The sequence below is a fragment of the Sphaeramia orbicularis genome, chromosome 15 (genome assembly GCF_902148855.1).
Source record: "Sphaeramia orbicularis chromosome 15, fSphaOr1.1, whole genome shotgun sequence".
NCBI lineage: Eukaryota > Metazoa > Chordata > Actinopteri > Kurtiformes > Apogonidae > Sphaeramia > Sphaeramia orbicularis.
The window spans coordinates 48,184,690-48,208,879 of record NC_043971.1 but is presented as its reverse complement, the minus strand read 5'-3'; the positions used below and the strand labels follow the sequence as shown (position 1 = coordinate 48,208,879).

The following is a 24,190-nucleotide window of genomic DNA, read 5'->3' as shown; positions in this document are numbered from 1 at the left end:
TTTTCAAAACTGCTACCCCCCCCAAGACCTTGACTTTATGTACTTTTATACTTGCGTGCCAAAGTAAATTATCTTTTACTAACAGAGACATTTTCAAAAAAAAAAAAAAAAAATGAAAATCACAAATATGCATGGATATCACACAAACAAGTTTTACTACAGCACAGCCGGAAGTCAAAACATATGACAATCACAATTTTTGCTTGCCACAAGTGTAATGTTTACTTCCAGGATTCAGACACATGGTGAATGATGCTCTCCTCAAGTTGAACATGTAGGCTACACAAGTTTTGATTGGATATCATTCAAATACCAACCAGTTTGTGAAATAATATCAAGTTTTTTGTATGTGCTTTCCTCATACATTTCTTATCTTACAAGATTATGTGCCTTTGCACATACTCTAAAATTTGACTATGAGAGAAATGTTTTCCATACTTTATAAAGACTTTCACACAAAATTCCAGACTTTTCAAGGTCTGGAAAACAGCATTGCAAAATTTCATACTTTTAAAGACTTTCAAGACCTGCGCAAGCACCCTGTTTATTAATGAATTACATACATGTTTTTAACTGCTTGACAGATGTAATATTTACAGAATATTTAAATAATGTTTTCCCATTACATTCAAAGTACTCGTGAAACATGTAGTTACTGAGCTGTGAACATTCTATGTACAATTTGATGACTAAGACCTTTAATTGCCAGGTGTATTTGACATTTTGTAAATGGTGAAAGCAGACTTAATCCACATGGAAAAGTGCACATTAGGGCAAATGAAAAAAAAAAACTCAGTTCTCACCATCAGCTCCTCATTTAGGCTGCGAACTCCATTTTCACACAGAATGATGCTGGCTAAATAAGCCTCACAGATAGACACCAGTTCACCACAGTACTGGTTCAGAAAAGCCTGAGAGAAAACAAACAAGCTGTAATAACACTGTACATCAGAGAACATGTGCATTATATCTGCAAAGCATATTCATATATCGAATGGCTCACTACAACTCAAATTCTACTTTTACTAAATTGGTAAATAACAGGAAAAGAAATCACTGGATGAAATTTAGCAATTTCAATATTTCATTATCACCGCAACAAAATGCTTAAAGCAGCATATGACTTTCATCACTAAGTTTTATTCAAATTTATAACACCCGAGTGATAGCCTAATTATCACTAACCCATTAGTCTTTCCGTGTACGCACCTAAATCACTTCCCTCACGATCAACAACTTTCAAAGATGACTCCATCACAAGCAGTCCGTTTGGTATGTAAACAAACCACCACTTGGGCATTTTGGTTAATTTTGTCACGGAGTGCATTGTGGGAATGGGAATTCCATGCAACCACAGCAGCAACAAACATGGAGACAAAAAGCAATGAAACCGTGTCCACTACCGGGCCAGAAGAAATGGAAGGAATCACTGTAAGTCTATTGTCATCTTATGATATAGGAGTGTGTGATTGTGAAAAACAATACTTAGACATCAGTTTCATGGCATTTTGGGAATATGTCATTGTGTAGGCTTATCATACATGCCTCGCAAGCATGGCTGGGTCCTCACTGCTCTCTCGCTCCTTACAGTACATGTATGATTATATGCTTTCCTCATGTATTTCCTGTCTTACAAGATTATGTCCCTTTGAACATACTCTACAATTCAGCTATGAGAGAAACTCATTTTTTCCAAACTTTATTAAGACTTTCACACAAAATTCCTGACTTTTCAAGGTCTGGAAAACAGCATTTCAAAATTCCATACTTGAAAAGATTTTCAAGACCTGCACAAGTAACCTATTTTATATAGTCTTTCTTTATGTGGTTTAAGATTCTGCTGCCAACAACAGAGCTGCTAAACTGATTTTCATTGTCCCTGTAACAATGACAGTAAAGATCTGATCTATTCAATTCTTTATGTTGGATATCTTGTATTGTTTTTATATTCAATGTGTTATTCTTTGATTTATTATTCTTTTTTTTTGTCTCTGTCTTCAAAACCTATAAATTAGTCAATCAAATTTTATTTATATAGTGCCAAATCATAACAAAAGTTATCTCATGACATTTTACACATACAGGGTGTAGTTAAAAAAAATACATACATATTGAAAAATGACCCCCAGTTCCACATTTGATAATTTTTGGAATTTTTCTAACCCTAACCCTAACTTGGCCTGTCCTCAGTGACATTTTCAGGCCTAAACAAGTTGAATTAACTTTGAAAGGAAGGAACAGCTGCCATGGGTAAAGATATGAAACTGACATGGTGGCCAAAGTGTTAATGCTGTAACCTGGCAATTTTGTGGAAAACAAGATGGATGCCCATTGCCCCCTCCCATGACCTTTGATTGGATTTAAATCCCACTGCTATTTCGTGCAAACCAGTTTTAACTTGGATTGCGCAATTTGCCCCTGCTCACTCATGCATGAAAACCTGGGTCTGTAAATTTGGACAAATATCCACCAATCCCCTACCTACCGACATCCAGAAAAGAAAATTCCAAAAATTATCAAGTGTGAAACTGGGGGTAATTTTTCAAAATGTATAGTTTTTTTTGATACATCATGTAGAGCTGGTCGAGACCAGACTCTCAAATAAAACTCAATCATCAGGTCTCTCCTTCCTCTAAAGGTCATCATGCCATTTAGCATTTGGTTTGGACAAAAAGGTAAGACCTACAGAGAGAAGGGGTGTATTTTTAAATTCTGGTGTTTTTCCCCAACATTCACTTTTCAGTTTTAACTGAAACTTTATTTTTATACTAATGTAAAATCTCTCATGAATAAGCTGTGTATTGCAAAAAAGCTGGTATACCTGAGTCTGTTTGATGTCTTCACTGTGGCCAAGTTGATACAGAGTCTCCATCGCAGCACTGATTACCTCAAGTGAGAGAGTGGTCTTCAGCAATGACATCAGATCATCTAGAGAGAAAGAGAGTCATTAAGGCAAAGAGTCTCTGCGAATTTTACCTCCATCTAAAACTGTGATCACTCACTAATTATTCTGTCTTTGGTGTCTTCATTTAAATGTGCAGCAATATCACCCATCACACTCAGGATGTGACAGCAGGTTGTAACATTTCTATCCTCTGAACTGACAGGAAAAAAAAAAAACAACAAAGGTTAGACTCTCAGTTAATCATGTAAATTCAAAAGGTGACAGTGGATCCAGGAAATATATAAAATGATCTAATTCATTAATTAATTTCAGCATTTCTAAGGGTTTTTTTTGGTGGTGCGCCTTGCTGCCAAACCATACATTTGATACAAAAAAAATCATCACCGTCGCATTAGACTTATTATACATATGTATAATACATAACAGGCCTACTATTTTCAATAAGTACGCCGTGCTGCTGTACAATTTTTACCCCCTAAGAATTATGCGCATGCTCCATACCGCCGGGCATGTGCAAATCAGGTCATAAAATTAACTTTTTACCTCATCTGCCATTGGCTAGTGACCTCCAAAATTTACCGGCCAAAAATATTTTTCATCAGCCAAATAAAAATTACATGCCTTATTTGACTTAAAATAATTACCATACATTTTTATTATGAAAATCCAACTTAAGTTAATAATAATAGTTATGTACAGATAAAATTTGATTATTGCCATTTTATTAGGTTATTGTTCATTTCAAGGTGACTGCTGCATCATCATGTAATAAAAATATTCAAAAGTGCCACCTTTAACATTGAGTCAAATGTCTGACAGCTTTAACAGGAACATTCCATTTAACCCGCAGGAAAAGGGAAATTAAAACAAACAACATCAACTGGGATTGAGTATAAATGAAAATAACTCCACAGACCACAGATATTTGTCTAGAATGCTCTATGAATACTAGGGCTGGGTAAAAAAATTGATTTGATCAATTTTATTTCAATTTTGCATTATTGAGTAATAGTGGATAAGACTGATTTTTCAGAGCAGGACCACAAGTCCCTGACCCAGGTACCGCACATCTCGTGGGCCTCTGGGGGAGACAGGCGTCTCGATCTCGCTTGCGCGGGTTCTGGTGTGGGAGGGGTGGAGAGGAAGGGTGGGGAAAACCCCTCTGCGGGAGCTCCTCCTGGCCTCAAAGTCAAACCCGCACATGGTGCGGAGGAGCTAGCCGCCCGGACCGTCTGGTTGGTGGAGGCTTTCCGAGGTGGGTCACAGAAGCCAGTCGTTCTAGGAATATTAACGTGGATCCACACTCAGCCATAGGTGATGGCACCTTGTAGAACTCTGGCTCAGGTAATCACCACATCATCCGCCTGAGTCAGACATGTCTGAGTCTGTGTCAGTAACCTGCTTAAAGCGATTTGGCAGAAATGGTCTAATGTATGAAAAAAAAAAAAAAAAACTCACATTCAATTCAAAATTTTCCTTCGGCCACTGGTGGGTGTGTGTTGTTGTTTTACACTCCAAACAAATTTTTTATCTGCCACTGGCACTTGGAGGGTGTTCATTTTACACCCTGGTGCAATTGCATTCTTCCCGATGTAAACATCCTGTAGTAATCTGGTAGTGAAACCTATCCTACTGAATTTACCCTATTTATTTATCATTTACTATAGTAAGTTTCACTTTATTTCGATATCCACAACTACACAGTTAATAGGGGTAAAACTAATGAGGGTGTAAAACCAGCACTGCTACATACTGTACCAAATTTACACACATAGTGTACATGTGCAAAAACACTGGTAGCACTAAAAAAGGGGGGTAAAAATTGTACATGACACTGCACCTTTCTGAAGTAATCGTCAGATCAGCAGCATGAAGGGATTTTTTTTCTACACTGAGCAGCTGCTATAACGAAAGGTGACTGTTTCAAATAAAATGATCATAGTATTAATCTGTGGATTGGACCATAATAGGTGGGCCACCACCAGCAGAGTTTCCATACAGGAGAGTTCTAGGGCTCTTTTGAGAAACCAAGAAGAATTAAGTGCACGAACAAAACCTGTGCCCTATGTCCACAGGAAACACTGAATTTAATAAATCAAGTTCCTGTCTCCTGTAAATTTATAAAAAATCCTTAATTGCAAAATTGATGTGTTTTTCTGGATAACAAAGACATAAATGTTTGCTAGTTATACTTTGTATTTTGTGATCATGTTTCTCTGGGAATATATGCCATCAAGTTCTAGAAAAGAAAAGCTCTGTTGGATCACTGTTGAATGGTTTATCTTGAGTTCATGTTATCAGGAACAATAATCAAAACTGTGATGTGCACAAGACACTGAAGAATAAAAAAAGAATAAAAAAAAAATAATAATAATAATGACAATAAAAATAAAAAAAACAAGTGGAAAAAGCAAGCAGATCTTACTAATACTGCTAATACTCTGCCTTTGAAAAGAATTGTCACCCAATTCTTTTATAGTGTCCGAGAAATGGGTTGGACAAATTGTCTAAATTGAAATTTTTAAAAATATATTAAAGAAATCCAAAAATTGAAATTCAGCCACCAAAGTATGCACTGCACCTCTCCTACTGATTTATTTCTCTCAGAGAAATGGGATGGACAAAAATCTCAGACTGATGGAATTCCTGGGATAGCTATACAAAGGGATTATACAGTATATCCGCATATAGCTCAGTAGGTAACACTGCTGACTTCAGTGTGGGAGATCAGGGTTTGAATCCTGGCTGGAGCATAAACATCATATGGGTTAACATCTATTTATTTTCAATGCCATGCAATCAACGTATTGAACACCCCTACGCTAAATGCTGTGTGCACACTCACCTGACCATATTGTCCCAGGCTTCCAAGATTTTTCCATAAGGCAGTTTGGGCGATGAAGCAACAACCTTGGAGAGGAGCAACCAGGCCCCACCAGCATGATCCGTCTCAGTATGTGAGATAAGGTTGCTGATGAAAGTTGGTGTGAATCTGTTCAGTTTGGACCAGATGGTGAAGGCCCGACTGAAGTACTGACTGAAAGAACCACAGAAGAATAATGATTACAGTTTCAGCCAGAAAAAATGCATCTGAGCAAATTCTGCACAAAAGACTCTAAGATTTAGCTTTAGCCTAGGCTGCCAGCTTCAGCAGCCAAAGTAATAATATAATAATGATGGATTAGATTTATATAGCGGTTTTCTATGAATGCATACTCAAAGCACGTACAGAGGATCCATTATTCATTCGCTCACACATTCACACTCTGGTGGTGGTAAACTACATTTGTAGCCACAGCTGCCCTGGGGCAGACTGATGGAAGCGTGGCTGCCAATCCGCACCTACGGCCCCTCCGACCACCACCAAACATTCGTACGCATTCATACACCAGTGTGAGTAGCAGCACTGGAGGCAAGAAGGGTGAAGTGTCTTGCCCAAGGACACAACAGCACACGGACAGAGCGGGATTCGAACAGCAAACCCTTCAGTTATTGGATGGCCCACTCTACCATCTGAGCATGGCCGCCCTCAAGTAAAGAAGTCCAGACTTCTCTCTCCTCAGTACCCTCCTCCTGCTCTTTTGAGGAGATTCACGGTGCTTCCAGGCCAGTCTACATGCCCTTAGGGTGCATTACCTCCCAGTTGGACAGTCCTCAAATACCTCACCAGAAGTCATTCTGGAGGCATCCTAAATGAATGCCTGAACCACCTCTACTTTCTACCTTGGATGCGGAGCAGCTCTGCAGCTCCTTCTGGATCACCTGTTTTTTGACTGCCTCAAATGATACATGATCATTTCTGCTGAGTATTAACATTAAGTTTTGATCATTTCAGGAAACTTAATGGAAAACAAATTGACTATCTTTTATAAAATGCATTTAATATTCATTTTGATGTAGTTTATCCAACCTGAGGTTATGGCACTCATGGCAGAGCAGGTCCAGTAGGTCCCAGGTCAATGTCTGCGCTGCATCTAGATGGTGTCCTGCAGAGTGTAACTTGACCTGGCTGAGAAGAACTTGGTCCAGAGCCTCTAGAGCCTTCTCTTGAACACTATTCTCTGAATCCACCACAGCAGGCACGACACCCTGCAGCCATGCCCTCTGCACCAGACGGCTGTCAGGTTTAGCCTGATGATAAAGAGAACAAAAACCATTAATTTAATCAGATGCATGCCCTATCTTTACATCATAATCTGTTCATGTTGTTCTTACAACTACTAGCAGTTGTAATCAAAATCTTGTTTTAAGGGACACTTTACAACTTTGTTGTCAGGGACAGAATATCTAACCCTAATCTGGAGCTGCTACTTGTCACCCTATGGCCTTACTACCATCCTAAGGAACTTATAGGGCTGGGCAATAAAACGATAATGATATGTCACAAAATAACTCTTCCTTGATAGAAATATGAGACATGCACGATACAATTTCGATAGAATTTATTCATCCATGTTTTGACAGACATAAGAACAGCCAATCATAATTAAGTAGAGTTGCAACGACCCATCACGCTAGAGCCACGTCAAGTTAGGTTGATGCACACAGCACAGGTGTAAGAGCCAGCCACAGCACACAGGCTAATGTTTGGGCCAGAGGCGATTTCTCAAAGACTGCATGGGAAGCTCAGCTTCCCCTAAAATTACGCAAATTAAATGGTCAAATACGTACAGTTGTGTTGACATTTCATTGACTACAAATGTGTTAGAACACGTTCATCTCAAAGACGAGTTTGTTCAGAATCAGCTTTATCACAAATCAACGGACACGATGTTAACTTCTCATACATTCCCCTTGCGCTGTTTTCTCATACGATCTATGGTCAATACAATTGCCTGTAGATGCTCAGCGTCCATACACTTCAATGGGACTTCATGGAACAGTTTTTTTCATTACCTCAAAACTGGATGGTAATTGGATAAATGCCACGATGTTGATGGTGAATGGAGCTGTGGGTGGACTTTGGTGGGGTTGGACTCTGGGCTTCCACATGCTGATTGGAGGATCAGTCAAAAGGCTGAATCCCGTTTGATTGACAGCTATTTTGAGATCTACTCCTTCACTTGACACAGTTCAGTTTAATACCGTTGCACATTCTGCTTGTGAAATCAAGAGAGAAACCACTAGGAAATTACTTGTTCATTTCTTGCACTGTAAATAAAACACACTCATTGTACTTCCTTGTTTCAATTTAACATAATTTCAAGGTTTTCTTGTTTCAGTTACATAATTTAATCATTTCTTGTTCGAGTTTAATATCGTTTTGTAGATAGTTAAATCAATCATACTGTTGGCTAGGTCGGAGTGAACTAGCTATCAAGTCCCTGGAAAAGATGCCTACTTGGTACGATAAGGTCACTGACCATTTTTACCTCCGCCAAGAAGGTTATGTTTTTGCCGGCGTTGGTTTGTTTGTCTGTCCGTGTGCAAGATAACTCAAAAAGTTATGGAAAGATTTGGATGAAAATCTCAGGAAATGTTGATACTAGCACAAGGAACAAATGATTAAATTTTGGTGGTGATCGGGGGGGCAGATCTGTCTTGGCGGAGGTCTGCACTCTCCGAGTGCTTTTCTAGTCTTAAAAAGGAACGGAGGGCCTAATTTATGTTTAAATAATTTGACTATTTTTTTGATGTAAGCTGACAATGAGCTTCCCCTCTCTGAAAGATGAGCAGCCGCCACTGGTTTGGGCTGCAGCGGAATGAATGTTCCCTCAGGAGAAAATATGACCAAGAACTCAAACAACAGGGTTACTGAGAAGTAGGGTGCGAACCAGTTCGGTTCGGGCCTTCAATACTGAGGTGTACCAAACGAATACACATAGCCTTTGTGATGAACGCAAACCCTCACCTTTCCTTAAGTTTCACTTTCGGTTTTACGCCACTTACGGAACAAACCCCCACGTATATATTCCCGGTATTGTTTCGTGAAGATGGTCTATTTTGTTTGTGTTCTCTTTTAAAACTTGAATGCTTTTGCCTGCTGGTCAGACTTTTAGTTTAGTTTTAAATATATATACCTGTTTTATTTACCTGAAACAGCTGTATAATGTTTGTCAGCACATTTGTCACATTCAACCTCTGACAGAAAATAAATCTTATTTAAATAAAAAATAACCTTCTGATGTCTTCACATCTAACTTACACTATATTGCCAAAAGTATTCACTCACCCATCCAAATAATCAGAATCAGGTGTTCCAATCACTTCCATGGCCACAGGTGTATAAAATCAAGCACCTAGGCATGCAGACTGCTTTTACAAACATTTGTGAAAGAATGGGTCGCTCTCAGGAGCTCAGTGAATTCCAGCGTGGAACTGTGATAGATGGAACTGTGCAACAAATTCAGTCGTGAAATTTCTTCGCTCCTAAGTATTCCACAGTCAACTGTCAGCTGTATTATAAGAAAGTGGAAGTGTTTGGGAACGACAGCAACTCAGCCACCAAGTGGTAGGCCACGTAAACTGACGGAGTGGGGGTCAGCGGATGCTGAGGCGCATAGTGCGAAGAGGTCGCCAACTTTCTGCAGAGTCAATCGCTACAGACCTCCAAACTTCATGTGGCCTTCAGATTAGCTCAAGAACAGTGCGCAGATAGCTTCATGGAATGGGTTTCCATGGCCGAGCAGCTGCATCCAAGCCATACATCACCAAGTGTGATGCAAAACACCGGATGCAGTGGTATAAAGCACACCGCCACTGGACTCTAGAGCAGTGGAGGCGCGTTCTCTGGAGTGACAAATCGTGCTTCTCCATCTGGCAATCTGATGGACGGGTCTGGGTTTGGCGGTTGCCAGGAGAACGATACTTGTCGGACCGCATTGTGCCAAGTGTAAAGTTTGGTGGAGGGGGGATTATGGTGTGGGGTTGTTTTCCAGGAGCTGGGCTTGGTCCCTTAGTTCCAGTGAAAGGAACTGTGAATGCTTCAGCATACCAAATCATTTTGGACAATTCCATGCTCCCAACTTTGTAGGAACAGTTTGGAGCTGGCCCCTTCCTCTTCCAACATGACTGTGCACCAGTGCACAAAGCAAGGTCCATAAAGACATGGATGACAGAGTCCGGTGTGGATGAACTTGACTGGCCTGCACAGAGTCCTGACCTCAACCCCATAGAACACCTTTGGGATGAATTAGAGCAGAGACTGAGAGCCAGGCCTTCTCATCCAACATCAGTGTGTGACCTCATAAATGCGCTTCTGGAAGAATGGTCAAAAATTCCCATGAACACACTCCTAAACCTTGTGGACAGCCTTCCCAGAAGAGTTGAAGCTGTTATAGCTGCAATGGGTGGACCGACGTCATATTGAACCTCATAGACTAGGAATGGGATGTCACTTAAATTCATATGCAAGTCAAGGCAGGTGAGCAAATACTTTTGGCAATATAGTGTATGAGTAACGGAAAATTTAAGCTTGACAAAAATAGTGATTTGATTTATATCGTGATATATATCAGTATTGTCTGACATGAAAAAAATGATTGTGATCATGTTTTTTTCCATATCACCCAGCCGTAGGACTTTACCAACATTTTTTTGTGTGTTGTGTTTATCCCTCCAAGTGGGAATGCCACCAGAGCAGCCAGCCAAATCACAGACTGTGTTCACACCATCACCAGAGCAAACCTGATGCTCCTGTGTTTATTCTGGATGATTTTAATGACTGCATCTTGGACAAATGTTTACCAGGCTTTTATCAGTATGTGAAATGCATACTAGGAACAACAACATTTTTGATAAATGCTTCATCTGCTTGCCTTCCACCTATGCGAGTGTCACCATGTACAGTTGGCTACTCTGAAGTTGTTGGCTCCAAACCAGTTCAATCGTCTCCACAAGACCCGCCCCCTCTCTGATACTTATTGGCTAGTAGCCGAAATTTGAATTCTTGGGAACAAAAGCCATTGTTTGAGAGCGAGAGGTTTATCAAAGCCCAGGTCGGAGCCCTTGATATTGTACTGGCTCCGTTAATTTTCCATACATGATATATATTCACACACTCATGTCCGTGCGCTTCCTGTCTACCTCACAGTTTCATTCTGCAGGCATGCCTGGGTATTAATAGTGTAGGGGAGACTGGGGACAGTTGCAACATGGGTCAGTTGTAACTCTTGCAATTGCTCCAATCAGGAACAACTTAGGACTCACCTAATTCAGTCTGCACATGCTCAGTTTAGTCCTTAGTCCACATGGGAAGTTGTGCCGTAAGGAAGACACATCAAAATTTTTGAGGGAAAACATTATTTTGTGGTAAGTAATATTTTTTGCTCTAATTATTTTTGTGATTGCATAGCTTACTTTGTACTTGGATTCATTAAAGGTAGGTGTTGCTTACATTTTAAAGAATGATTTACCAAACAATTTTTATGTCACTAGTTATAAAATATAGACTCAATTCTTTTTCAAAAGTCTGCTCACCATGCATAAAAACTACCACATCTACAACCCGTGGTTCCCCACAGGTCACATACTAGTCTAATATAAGACTATTATACAGCGTTTGAAAGTTGTGTAAATTATTTGTGTGAGATAAACAAAGATGTATGCAACTGTTAACCCACCTGTTCACCATTATCTAATATAAGATCATTACATCCTGTGTAGATCAATGTTCTTATTTCATATATCGGCCAATATACCGGTTATCAGCCAATATCGGATATTGGCCGATATAATGGATATCTGCTTTTTTTTTTAGCCCCCAATATCGGTATCGGCCCCAAAAATCCAATATCAGTTGGGCTCTAATTCACAAACATAATTTTTTCTAACACTTACACTACATACATCAGGTTCAGATTTTCTCTGTGATACCACTTGGATAAATGAAAAGATCAAACATGCCAGAAAGCTGCAGACTTGTAAACTCAGGGTTTGTTAAAGAAATCTTGACAGTAATCAGGTTAAGGCCGTTAGCTTCACAGACTGATCAGTATACAAGTGATATCTTTCTGAAACAAACAACCCTGACTTTGCCTTATGGTCAACATGTTTTCATGTTGAGTTTTCATTGCACATAGTCTAAAACAGGGCACAGGATTATTTCACTCCTCATGTCCTCAAATTTCAGTAACTGTGGATGGTAACTCTAGTTACTGAACAGAAGTTTGATTACAATTGTGCTTGAACCAGAGAAGAGAAAATGGGTGGAGAAGCATAAGGTTAACAAAGATGCACTGTGGACACATTTAATAAGCTCAATCTACCAAAGCAGGGGTTTTTCTGAACCAGGGAACAGGGGCGCTGCGCCCTCATACTTTCGGCTAGCGCCCCATTACCGAAATTTACAACATTATTACACTTCTAACAGAAGAATAAGCTACTCTTTGATTGGTTGTAGGGGTGAAACGATTCCTCGAGTAATTTGAGTACCTCGATTACAAAAAATGATCGAGGAATATTCTCTGCCTCGAGGAATCACTTATTTAATTGTAAAGTTCAAAGCACGGCATTTCGCACGGACTACTTAATGTGTCACAACGCGCCTATGTTACTCACGCAAAGGAAGATGACGGAGGACGCGGAAGTGTTCGGATGAAGCAGCGGGAAGATAGAAGAGATGCACATACACCGGCGAGTCAATACAGCAATGACGACGAAAGACAAAAAAAACACAACAAAAAAGACAGAAAATATCCTTAGTGTGGAAGCATTTCAGACTGAAGAGCAAGGTAAACACTGTGTCATGTATCCGTTGTAACACTACCCTTCCATAAAACATCACATCTACGATGTAGCATCTTCTCATTAAACTTCCAGAATGGAGCAGAGGATCCGAGATAAAATAGAATTAACGTAGCACAGATCAATGAGATTAATGTCAATATACCTTACGAACATAACGTTAGCCCTGCAGAGGGCTAGGTTTCTGCTAATTATGGCTACTGTCGAATGTGTGGCTAGTTTATTATGATTTTCACAAGCATATATTTAGGCAGCGAGCTGTGATTTGCACGGGTGATTTTCTAAAAGCACAGCCAAACTGGTGCACGGCTTGCTTGAAAGCTTTCTCTTACCTTGTCACAGCCAAATTTTGGCAAAATCCAACTACTTTTTGCTAAAAATGAAGCAAATCATCCATTAACTGGACGCACACGTTTGTGTGTGTGTGTGTAGGGTGGGGGGTTATAGGTTATGAGACAGACTGATAAGGTGGGAAGTCCATTGCCTTGATTCTCCTGAATATAGCAGAAATGTGTCAAACTGTTCATGCATGGACTCGATCACAGTTCCCGTTCAAATGTTCTTGCCATTTTTATGCCACAACACATTCCTGTTTTGTCTAAATTGTAAATTCTGAAACTTACAGCTGCCAAAGCTAAACTGCACATCAAAAAGGCAATGTTCATGCCTTTTTAAAAATCTGTTAATGCCTCATATGTTTGATACTTACAAGAAATACTAAGTTGAAAGTAATTAAATTTTCTTTCTTTTTTTTGTATTTACAATAGCCTCTCTGAAAATGTTTCTAGTCAGAAAATATATTTTGTTGCGTATGCACAATATGAATGTAACAAATAAAACTGCTAATTATCAAAAAATAAATAAATAAAAAGGAAACCAATTTGTCCTTCATTATTAAGTGAAATACCTTATTTCCTCTTGTGTATTTATAATTGCTCTTTAACCAAGCAAAAATAAGTTTTATCCGATTACTCGATTAATCGAAGGAATTTTCAGTAGAATACTCGAATACTAAAATATTCGATAGCTGCAGCCCTAATTGGTTGCTTTAAAAAATTGCAGGAGGGCCATTAGAGCAAGGTTATAATAGTTTTGGATTTTTAATTATAGTTTAGTTTTAATTAGTTTTGACTTTTTTTCTCTTATTCAGTTAGTTTTAATTAGTTTTTAGAGCAGGTTTGTTAGTTTTTATTAGTTATCGTTTTTTTTCTGAATGCTTAGTTTTAGTTTAGTTTAGTTTAGTTTTAGTATTAGTTTTAGTTATTTCATATATTTTATCTTCCTCATCATCCTATTCAAAGAAATTAGTGAGGCGTGGATATGGGTTACCCTGGACACTTTATTTGGGGGTCGGGTTATGGCGGCTCATGGACTGAGCAGAGACACAATGTACTGTACAATGTATAAATTCCCTATAGCAGGTTGAGGGGGGGTGCAATCCATACACAACGTCACTTACGTGAAACAATGCGAAGATGTGCAAAGCATGAGAGGAGATGCACAAAGCAGCCAGCAGTTAAAGCAGATAGAAACATATATAACCAGCTAACCAGCAGTTAAAGCAGATAGAAACATATATAAACCAGCTAACCAGCAGTTAAAGCAGATAGGAACCTATTATAAACCAGCTAACCAGCAGTTAAAGCAGATAGGAACATATTATAAACCAGCTAACCAGCAGTTAAAGCAGATAGGAGCATATTATAAACCAGCTAACCAGCAGTTAAAGCAGATAGGAACCTATTATAAACCAGCTAACCAGCAGTTAAAGCAGATAGGAACCTATTATAAACCAGCTAACCAGCAGTTAAAGCAGATAGGAACATATTATAAACCAGCTAACCAGCAGTTAAAGCAGACAGGAACATATTATAAACCAGCTAACCAGCAATTAAAGCAGATAGAAACATATATAAACCAGCTAACCAGCAGTTAAAGCAGATAGGAGCATATTATAAACCAGCTAACCAGCAGTTAAAGCAGATAGGAACCTATTATAAACCAGCTAACCAGCAGTTAAAGCAGATAGGAGCATATTATAAACCAGCTAACCAGCAGTTAAAGCAGATAGGAACATATTATAAACCAGCTAACCAGCAGTTAAAGCAGATAGGAGCATATTATAAACCAGCTAACCAGCAGTTAAAGCAGATAGGAACCTATTATAAACCAGCTAACCAGCAGTTAAAGCAGATAGGAACATATTATAAACCAGCTAACCAGCAGTTAAAGCAGATAGGAACATATTATAAACCAGCTAACCAGCAGTTAAAGCAGATAGGAACCTATTATAAACCAGCTAACCAGCAGTTAAAGCAGATAGGAGCATATTATAAACCAGCTAACCAGCAGTTAAAGCAGATAGGAACCTATTATAAACCAGCTAACCAGCAGTTAAAGCAGATAGAAACATATATAAACCAGCTAACCAGCAGTTAAAGCAGATAGGAACCCATTATAAACCAGCTAACCAGCAGTTAAAGCAGATAGGAACCTATTATAAACCAGCTAACCAGCAGTTAAAGCAGATAGGAACCTATTATAAACCAGCTAACCAGCAGTTAAAGCAGATAGGAACCTATTATAAACCAGCTAACCAGCAGTTAAAGCAGATAGGAACCTATTATAAACCAGCTAACCAGCAGTTAAAGCAGATAGGAACCTATTATAAACCAGCTAACCAGCAGTTAAAGCAGATAGGAACCTATTATAAACCAGCTAACCAGCAGTTAAAGCAGATAGAAACAAACCAGCTAACCAGCAGTTAAAGCAGATAGGAACCTATTATAAACCAGCTAACCAGCAGTTAAAGCAGATAGGAACCTATTATAAACCAGCTAACCAGCAGTTAAAGCAGATAGAAACAAACCAGCTAACCAGCAGTTAAAGCAGATAGGAACCTATTATAAACCAGCTAACCAGCAGTTAAAGCAGACAGAAACATATATAAACCACTTATAAACATATATAACCCAGTTCCTCATCAGTAAACTACACCTTAGCAGATATCTCATCTCTTAATCATCTCCAGTTCCATTATTAGCCAACTTTGCTTCAGTTCAGTTCAGCTAGCTGTAGCTAGTAACATCAAACGTTTTTGAACATTCTAACAGGTTCCATACCTCTGTAATTGGATTAGTTTTCATCCTCCTCTTTTCTCCTCTTCTAAACTGTGCAGTTCAGGGCTTGGAAGGCCTTTTCATGGTGATAAACTCTCCAGTTTTAACCTGGATGCTAGTTCAACACTGACTCTGACCTTTAGCTCTGCTCTGTCTTTGTCACTCACGCGCACACACACGGTACGCCAAAAAAAAAAAAAAAAAAAAAACCCCGACCCATGTATCACTACAGTAAATCCCAGACAGGACTGTGTTGCTTTGTCCCAGCTTTAGTCTGTATGTTCCAGGTAGAGTGGGGACCAGAAGATGACTGCAAACCACCAGTGACCACACATGATAGACTGTGAAGTGTTGTATGGTGTCACCAGCTCAAACTGCTGGAGCGAAATAAATCAATTTGATATCAATCCGATATTGACAAAGACGAAAACGAAGGGAATTGTATCCATAATTTTTATACGTTTTAGTTAGTTTTGTAAGCTCACAATACAGTTTCAGTTAGTTATCGTTTTTTTCTTTTAATTAGAGTTTTTATTAATTTCAGTTAACGAAAATGTTTTTTCAATTTTAGTTTTCGTCATTTCGTTCGTTTTCGTTAACGATAATAACCTTGCATTAGAGTTACAATATCCCTCTCAGATAGCCTCAGAATGTTCCATTTTTACCTCAGTTTTTCAAAAGGGGAAACAGCCCCCCACCCCGCTTGGTTGCTTCGCTCCCTCGCCTACCTGCCTACCTACCTACCTCTTACTAATTTTTCTAGAAAAACCCCTGCAAGGGATATTGTTTCATGTGCACCAACAGCTATTTAATTCAAAAATTACTTTATTTCTTTCTTGAAATGGTATATTTTGTCAGATTTTACATTTGATATATTATCTCTGTTCAATTGCGAATTAAAAAAGTGAATTTATGTTGTTTTGCAAACCATCACAATCTTTTTTAAATACATGTTTACATGTATACAGTGTTTCTATCTTTTTTGGAATTAGGTTATAAATACAACAATATTTGTACTAATACTTTGTAATGACAGTAGTGGTGATAATAGTAATAGTATTTTGTTCTGCTAGTTGATACTCACATAGAGCAGCTCCCCCACACACTGCAGGGCCTTCTTCTTCACAGACACAGCTGGGTCTCTGCAACGCTCTGACAATAGAGATAGGGTCTCCGAGCTATTCAGAATCACATTGTGCTTTAAGAGACTCACCAGCGCCTGTTGAGGGGCAGTTCAGAACAGAGGTAACAGGCAATTAATGTGGCCAGTGTTTCGAACTCCTCAGTAAGGAAAGTATCTATTGTCTGTCCTAAAAGTCACTATAAATTACTAAATTATGTCATCACCAAATTTGCATAAATGGACATGTGCATGTAATAGGCTCTGTGCACCAGTTTCGTGACATTCTTCCAATCTCGACAGTAATTGACAAGTCAGTTTCCGGTTAACTTCCTGCTTCAGTCACAACAGCTGGTAAATGGACTGACAGAAAAACTCGAGCACTTCAGCTGTCAGAAAAAGGAGTAAATCTAATATGAGGGATACTTTTAAGTTCCAGAGACCAGTGGGTGGCTCAAATGAACATTGCTGTGTGCCACTTTGCACTGGATCGAGTCGCTATAATACGGACTCCCTAAACTGAATGACTGTTGTCATTTTGGTATGGTACAATAACTGCTCCCCTGTCCTTTGGTTTATACTTCTGTCATTCGGTTTACAAACGTGTACCCAATTTGGATCAAATTTAAGGGCATTTCTGCAAGTCAGGGGTGGGAGGGGGTTGGACTGTGTTCTTCACCCCAACTTCATTGTCATTCTGCATTATTCCAGCATAATTTCACCCCAAATGGGTGTCATTCTGTTTTAATGCTGTACATAAAATGTGTACACATTTGTAAACCAAATGACAGATGTATAAATCGAAGGGAGCGTGATTGTACCATACCAGAATGACTACTGTCATTCAGTTTAGGGCAGGGGTCACCAACCCTGGTCCTCGAGAGCTACTATCCTGCATGTTTTAGATGTTTCCCTCTTCCAGCATACCTGATAGTCATTATCAGGCTTCCTGCAGAGCCTGATGATAGGCTTATCCTTTGAATCATGTTGGAAGAGGGATACATCTAAAACATGCAGGATAGTAGCTCTCGAGGACCAGCGCTGGTGACCCTGGGTTTAGGGAGCCCCCTATAATAGCGCAATAAGCTTCCATTGCATTCCTAAAGACCCCGTCCTTCGAGCGCAGTGAATACACAAAATACGAAGAACGGGATTTGTTGTTAAAACCCATCTACCCTTAGCAGTACTATGGGTTTAATCCCTGCAGAAATGTCTGCTACATACCTTTGTGTGCTGAGTAATAACAAACCCTGTACTTCGTATTTTGTGTACCCACTGCACTCGAAGGACAGGGTCTTTAGGAATGCAACTGAAGCTTATTTTGCTATTATAGTGACTAAATCCGGTGGAAAGTGGCACACAGGAATGTTCATTTGAGCTGCCCACCGTTCTCTGACACTTAAAAGTATCCCTCATGTTAGATTTACTAGATTACTATGAGACTCATTTGGGGTGAAATTATGCTGGAATAAAGCAGAATGACAATGAAGTTGGGGTGAAGAAAACACCCTGTTAGAATAATTGTACATAAGTTATTACATTCATGCCATACTTATGATGTTATTATATGCTATGTTGAATGAGGGCAAAGCGCTCTTAGAGTTCTTTTACAGGTTTTGCAGAAGTGAAACCACCTCGGAGGATGGGGACCATGCCTTGGAGACCAGTTGACCCATGTCGTCTGATCGAAAGCAGAAGTTCACACAAAGGCTACACAGATGCGTCTGGATGATTGAGTTTTGACATTTAATAAGAGGAAAATAATCATGCACCCATGTACTAACAATGTGGTCAATATGTAAACCCTCAGACTAATCCAAAATTTTTCATCTGACTGAAAATTTTCTTCTGGTCAAAATCATTGGCCACTATTAAAAATGATGCAATACAATACTACTATAGCGTACAAGTTTATATTGTCAAATTTGGCAATACTGTAAAACACACTGAATGGGAGAGTATACAGGTGTAGAAGATTAGTCACATGAATGGAAAAAATGTCATGAGCGGTATTGGTGGGGGGTCTGGGGGTCCTCCCCCAGAAAATTTTTAAAGCTTCAGGTCCATTTTGGTGCTCTCTGGTTAATTTTAAAGGGTATGAAAACCTTTGAAGCAAGTGAAAATAACAACTAGAAGAAAACCTTACTGCAAAAAATGAGTGAAAAACTTTATATTTAACAATTTAGGAACTCCTAAAACATAACTCCAACTCCAACAGCACATGAATTTTGGGGAATACGCCATGCACCATGATCTAACTGGAGTTCCATCGTCTCCCTTCTCATCAAGCCATGCCACCTCCATCTATTTTTCACGCATCTCTCAATAGTTACCACTTCAGCCCCTTCCTCTACAAACGTGTCCATGATGTCATATATGCTAGCCAAAATAATCTGTACGTCGTCAAACCTGCGTCCACAAACCCCCGCCAATATCATGTTCTCTTTTGATTGGAAGAAATTACGTCAACTGAAACAGAAATTATATTCCGTTACAGATACTCTCTGAGGGTATTTAAAATACAGTGGCTTTGCAAATACCAAGGGTGTTACTCATTCATTCAATTTTATCTTCGTACTGTACCACACAGATAGAAATAAGATGCTAAACGGGTCAAAATAAAGCACTTATGCTGTCGGGCGCGTAACCGCGTATGGCCGCGGCGCACACAGCCGCATGCACGGGAAGGGCACATACACACAAACACAAACACACACACAAGTCATATACCGGCAAGAGGAGATAAGCTATGAACCCAAACATGAAGGTACATGTAGATCAGTTCTGTCTTCTTCCCTTTTCGCTGTGGTTCTTTCATAATGAAAGCTACTTGTTAGCACTAAACTAAAGTTAGACTGGAGGCTGAACTTCGGTAAAGCTGAACTTGTCCATGTGTTTCTGAGGCACATAATGAGCAGCGTTTCCTTCCAGACATAAATAGTCATCAATCTCTCCTCCCAACATAAAAATAAAGAAGTCATCTTATTATCATCACTGTTAAACCTATTAGCCCCCTGTGCGTGGCGTGCCTGTGTTAAACACCTGCAGATTCAGGTCTGCAGACCCAGGACAGGACCGCGGTGCCGACTGGACTTCGCAAAACACATGGGGAAGTTACTTCAATATGACTTTTTCCCCCCTCAATTTTTCCATTTGACGGAAATCCGTCGTGGTGACGGAGAACTTTAATCCCTGGACTAATCACACTCATGTAACTAGGGAACACCCAAATGAAATAAATGAGGAGAGCAAGGGCAGGACCTTCAGAGTGAGTTGGGACATTGTAACTGAGCAGTGTTCTGTCAACTACTCTCCTCGCGAGCAAGAGATACTTGACTCCTGTGTGTTCTTGTGTCTTTCTTTATATCTAGGTGTTTTGAACCTGACACACCCCAACCCCTTCCCACCCCTGGCTCACCGAAATGCCCTTATATTTGATCCAAATTGGGTACATGTTTGTAAAACGAATGACAGAAGTATAAACCAAAGGCCAAGGAAGTGGTTATTGTACCGTAGCAGAACTACTACTGTTATTCTGTCTCATTTGGTTTAGGGAGTACCTATTACAGCGACTCAATCCGGTGCAAACTGGTATACAGCAATGTTCATTCGAGTCACCCACTATTCTCTGGAACTTAAAAGTATCCCTCATATTATATTTACTCCTTTTTCTGACAGCTGAAGCACTCAAGTTTTTCTGTTAGTCCATTTCCCAACTGTTGTGACTGGAGCAGGAAGTTAACCGGAAACTGACTTGCCAATCACTGTCGAAAACTGTCAATGTCAATGGAAGTGATTTATTGTCAGTGCAGTGATTTGACAATAAGTGCTTTCACATCAGAGTCTCCAAAAGTCTCCAACAACACCAGAAAAAATTGATAGATTTGTCACTAGTCACTTTTTTTTGATAAAGAGTATCTAGAGGGGTTGAAAAATCACTAAACATACCAACAAAGTGGTTAAGTTGGAAATACTGACTTTTACAGCTAAGCAGACAGACTGTGGGTTTTTCTGACTATAACATAAAATCATTTCATGTCATTTAGAGGGGAAATGTGCGTGTGTTTTAGTGTTTGGGTCACTTTTCAAAAGGTGCTAAAAGTTTCCAAACAAATTGTAAAAATAGCTGAATTTGTTGCTTGGTGCTTCTTGGGGAAAAAAGTTGCTGGCGTAGTCTGAAAAGTTAATAAATTTAGCAACAAAAGTGCTAAGTTGGCATCAATGACTGTAGCCAACTGTTTACTAGTACACTGCACAGTTAACTAGTTGAAGAAATATACCAGATTTTCTCAAAGTCAAGGAAGGAACCTTGACAACTTTGTTTGGAGGGGTTTTTACCTGCAGAGCTGATTTTCTCACATTTGTTTTCGGGTCTTGTACACGCCGCAGGAGAAGAGCCAAATTCTCTTTGGCTGGACAGAGAATTGGGGAAAAAAGACAAGACATCAACCAAAAACTTAACACAGTTAAAACAAGAGGGTTGGTATATCTTACCTTCGCTGTTTGAGGTTTCAGTACCACTGATCTCCACAGTCCTGAATGGCAAAGAGCGATACGTTTTCTGTGTCTGTTGTGAACTGAGGGTTCCTGAAACACAGTCACTCATGTTACATATCTCTCCAGTGGAGAACATAGACAGAACCCTGACAGGTCTTGCTACTAATATTGACCACTCCATAAAAAGGTACAGTTACAAAGCTGCTGAGAAAAAGTTTTAAATTATGTAGAAGGAATAAAAAACACCTAGTACATGGCCCCATGTCTACTTTATATTGTACCATCTAGTCTCATGTAAAATATACATGCAAAGGCAAGCAAGGAAAGAACCTAGTTCTTTGTACTGTGCCTAATAAATCAAAGTTAAATGTGTTAATTGGAATTATTTCTATCCATTTTTTTTTATCATTGAAGGAAAATTCAGACTTTATTAGACGAAACTGGATAAATTTATCTTCATATTTAGAATTGCCAGTAAATGATGTAATCAATCCACACTTCCACCTTCTGTGACAGGTCTTCAAGAACTTTTTTCACAGAAACACTTGTAAAAATGAGTCCCAGTGTTCACTGGGCGACAAAAACAAACAAAAATAAACATAACATAAAATTGTACTGCACCTTCTGTTATTTCACCATCCAATACTGTCGGAGACCCACCTGGGAAAAAAAGCAGAGTGTCAACTTTAATTTGAATACAATTATAAAGGAGAGATGATTTCAAGGTGTTCCACTGTATACAAGAGTGATAGAAAGGAAGAACATGCAACACAATATTCAGCAAATAAGCCATAAACTCTGAAGCACAGTAGGAGCTAGATTTATTTATTTATAAGGACAAATGATCACAAGGCTGCAATAATCAACCATTTCATTTCCATATTGACCTACACACAGTCTATTGAAACCTGCATAATTCACTATCGTAGTAGATGGTGCATAGGCACACCTGATGGGTGGGACTGAGCATTCTACTAACTCAGCTATAGCTTCTCACTTGTAATATGACAACTATTATATTATTGCAGGTTTAGCACAGTTTTCTCTTCGTAAGAACATTTTAACCCTGCTGTAAAAGAAATACTAAACAAGTGGTGCCAGGCACAACAAACCCCACCCCTTGCACATATTGTAGCTTATTTTGGCATCGATCCAGCTGATGTCATCTATGTATGTGCTGATGTCAGTATATGAACTGCCTCTATATACACTTCTGATCAAAATCTTAAGACCAGTTGAAAAATTGCAAGAATTTAGACTTTACACTGTTAAATCTTAAGAAGGCTCTAAATTAGAGTTTCAAAATGAAAAAAAGAAATGGGAATGAGACAAAAAAAATTGGAGTAAGTAATTTATTGAAAACAACAATTAAACTGAAATAGGGTGTTCATCATCCGATCAAAAGTTTAAAACCACAGCCTTTAAAAGCCAAAATCTGTGCAAAAATGTGGATTCAATGTCATTTTCTGATAGTTATTCACACTGTCATGACCTCCTGATGGCAAAGGGAAAAAAGCTTTCTCTCTTTGAACGTGGTCAGATTGTTGAGCTGCATAAGCAGGGCCTCTCGCAATGCACCATTGCTACTGAGGTTGGACACAGTAAGACAGTCACTGTCTGGAACTGATGTCCATTTTTGTAAACTTCCCTTGCCATCCATCCCCAAATGTGCTCAATTGGATTTAAATCAGGGGAACACGCAAGATGGTCCAAAAGATGTCCCATGCTTGGTGCTCTCTTGCAAAGTCCAAATGGGCAATTTTGTGGCGTTGAAGGAGACAAGGCCTTTGAAGACGTTTTTCGTTCTTAAAGTCTTTCTCTGGCAGATGCCGTCTGATGGTTATTGGGCAGCAGTCGGCACCAGTAATGGCCTTAATTTGGGTCAAGGATCATCCCATGTCTTGACGGACACCCAATCGGATCTTCCAGCTCAGCGCTGGTGAAATTTTTCGGGTCTACCACTTGACTTTTTTGTTCCATAACCCTAACTGACTGTCTTACTGCGTCCAACCTCAGCAGCGATGGCGCATTGCGAGAGGCCCTGCTTATGCAGTTCAACAATCTGACCACGTTCAAAGAGAGAAAGCTTTTTTGCCTTTGCCATCAGGAGGTCATGACAGTGTGACTACTGACAGAAAATGACACTGAATCCACATTTTTGCAAAAACTTTAGCTTTGAAAGACTGTGGTCTTAAACTTTTGAGTGGCTGATGAACAGCCTATTTCAGTTTAATTGTTGTTTTCAATAAATTGCTAACTCAAATTTTTTTTGCCTCACTCCCATTTCTTCTTTTTGCATTTTCAAACTTTACTTTGAACCTTCTTAAGATTCAACAGTGCAAAATGTAAATTCATGCAATTTTTCAACTGGTCTTAAAATTTTCATCAGGTGTATATGTGCCAAGTTTGAAGTAAATTGAAACAAAATTGATGTTTCTATAGACATGTGAAACTGCATCCATTATAAGTAAATAGGGGAAAAAATATTTTAAAAATTTATAAAAAATTTGAACTTTGACCTACTTTTCCTAAGATGTCATGACATCTATTCTGGGTCACTGGCAATGTAACCCAATTTGGTATGAATTCAACCAATACTTTTGCCACTAAAGTGTTAACAAACAAAGAAACAAACTGAACCAAAAAAATATCCGTCGCCTCCCCTTTGGGGGGGCAGGGTAATAAAAGACTGTGATGAAAACCATTTCTGTCATTGAAGAACAACAAGATTAGATTACATTAGATCTTGTGTCGTATCAAGGGCAATGAGACATTATGCACATAGTTAAGGTATATGTACAACAAAGTGTCAAACAAACAAAGTGTTGAACAACAAAGTGTCTCGGACAGTGATGAGTCTCAAAA

At 39.1% G+C, this 24,190-nt stretch overlaps 1 protein-coding gene and 1 long non-coding RNA gene across 3 annotated transcripts in view; one reads left to right on the top strand and one right to left on the bottom strand.

Moving 5' to 3' along the window:
• ncapd3 (non-SMC condensin II complex, subunit D3) overlaps window positions 1-24,190 on the bottom strand; it is a 70,967-nt gene that overhangs the window by 25,751 nt on the left and 21,026 nt on the right. For both annotated transcript variants that reach the window (XM_030156476.1, XM_030156477.1), the window contains exons 12-20: window positions 21,947-21,985; window positions 21,323-21,415; window positions 21,167-21,240; window positions 16,793-16,927; window positions 6,816-7,036; window positions 5,751-5,942; window positions 3,003-3,100; window positions 2,822-2,928; window positions 804-911 (exon numbers count right to left, since the gene is read on the bottom strand). In XM_030156476.1, the coding sequence (XP_030012336.1) occupies window positions 804-911; window positions 2,822-2,928; window positions 3,003-3,100; window positions 5,751-5,942; window positions 6,816-7,036; window positions 16,793-16,927; window positions 21,167-21,240; window positions 21,323-21,415; window positions 21,947-21,985 (1,067 nt within the window). The remainder of the gene's footprint in view (window positions 1-803; window positions 912-2,821; window positions 2,929-3,002; window positions 3,101-5,750; window positions 5,943-6,815; window positions 7,037-16,792; window positions 16,928-21,166; window positions 21,241-21,322; window positions 21,416-21,946; window positions 21,986-24,190) is intronic.
• On the top strand, window positions 8,048-23,302 carry LOC115434526 (uncharacterized). Its single transcript, XR_003937548.1, has 3 exons — window positions 8,048-8,058; window positions 16,201-16,205; window positions 23,042-23,302. It is a non-coding gene; the product is annotated as an uncharacterized LOC115434526 (long non-coding RNA).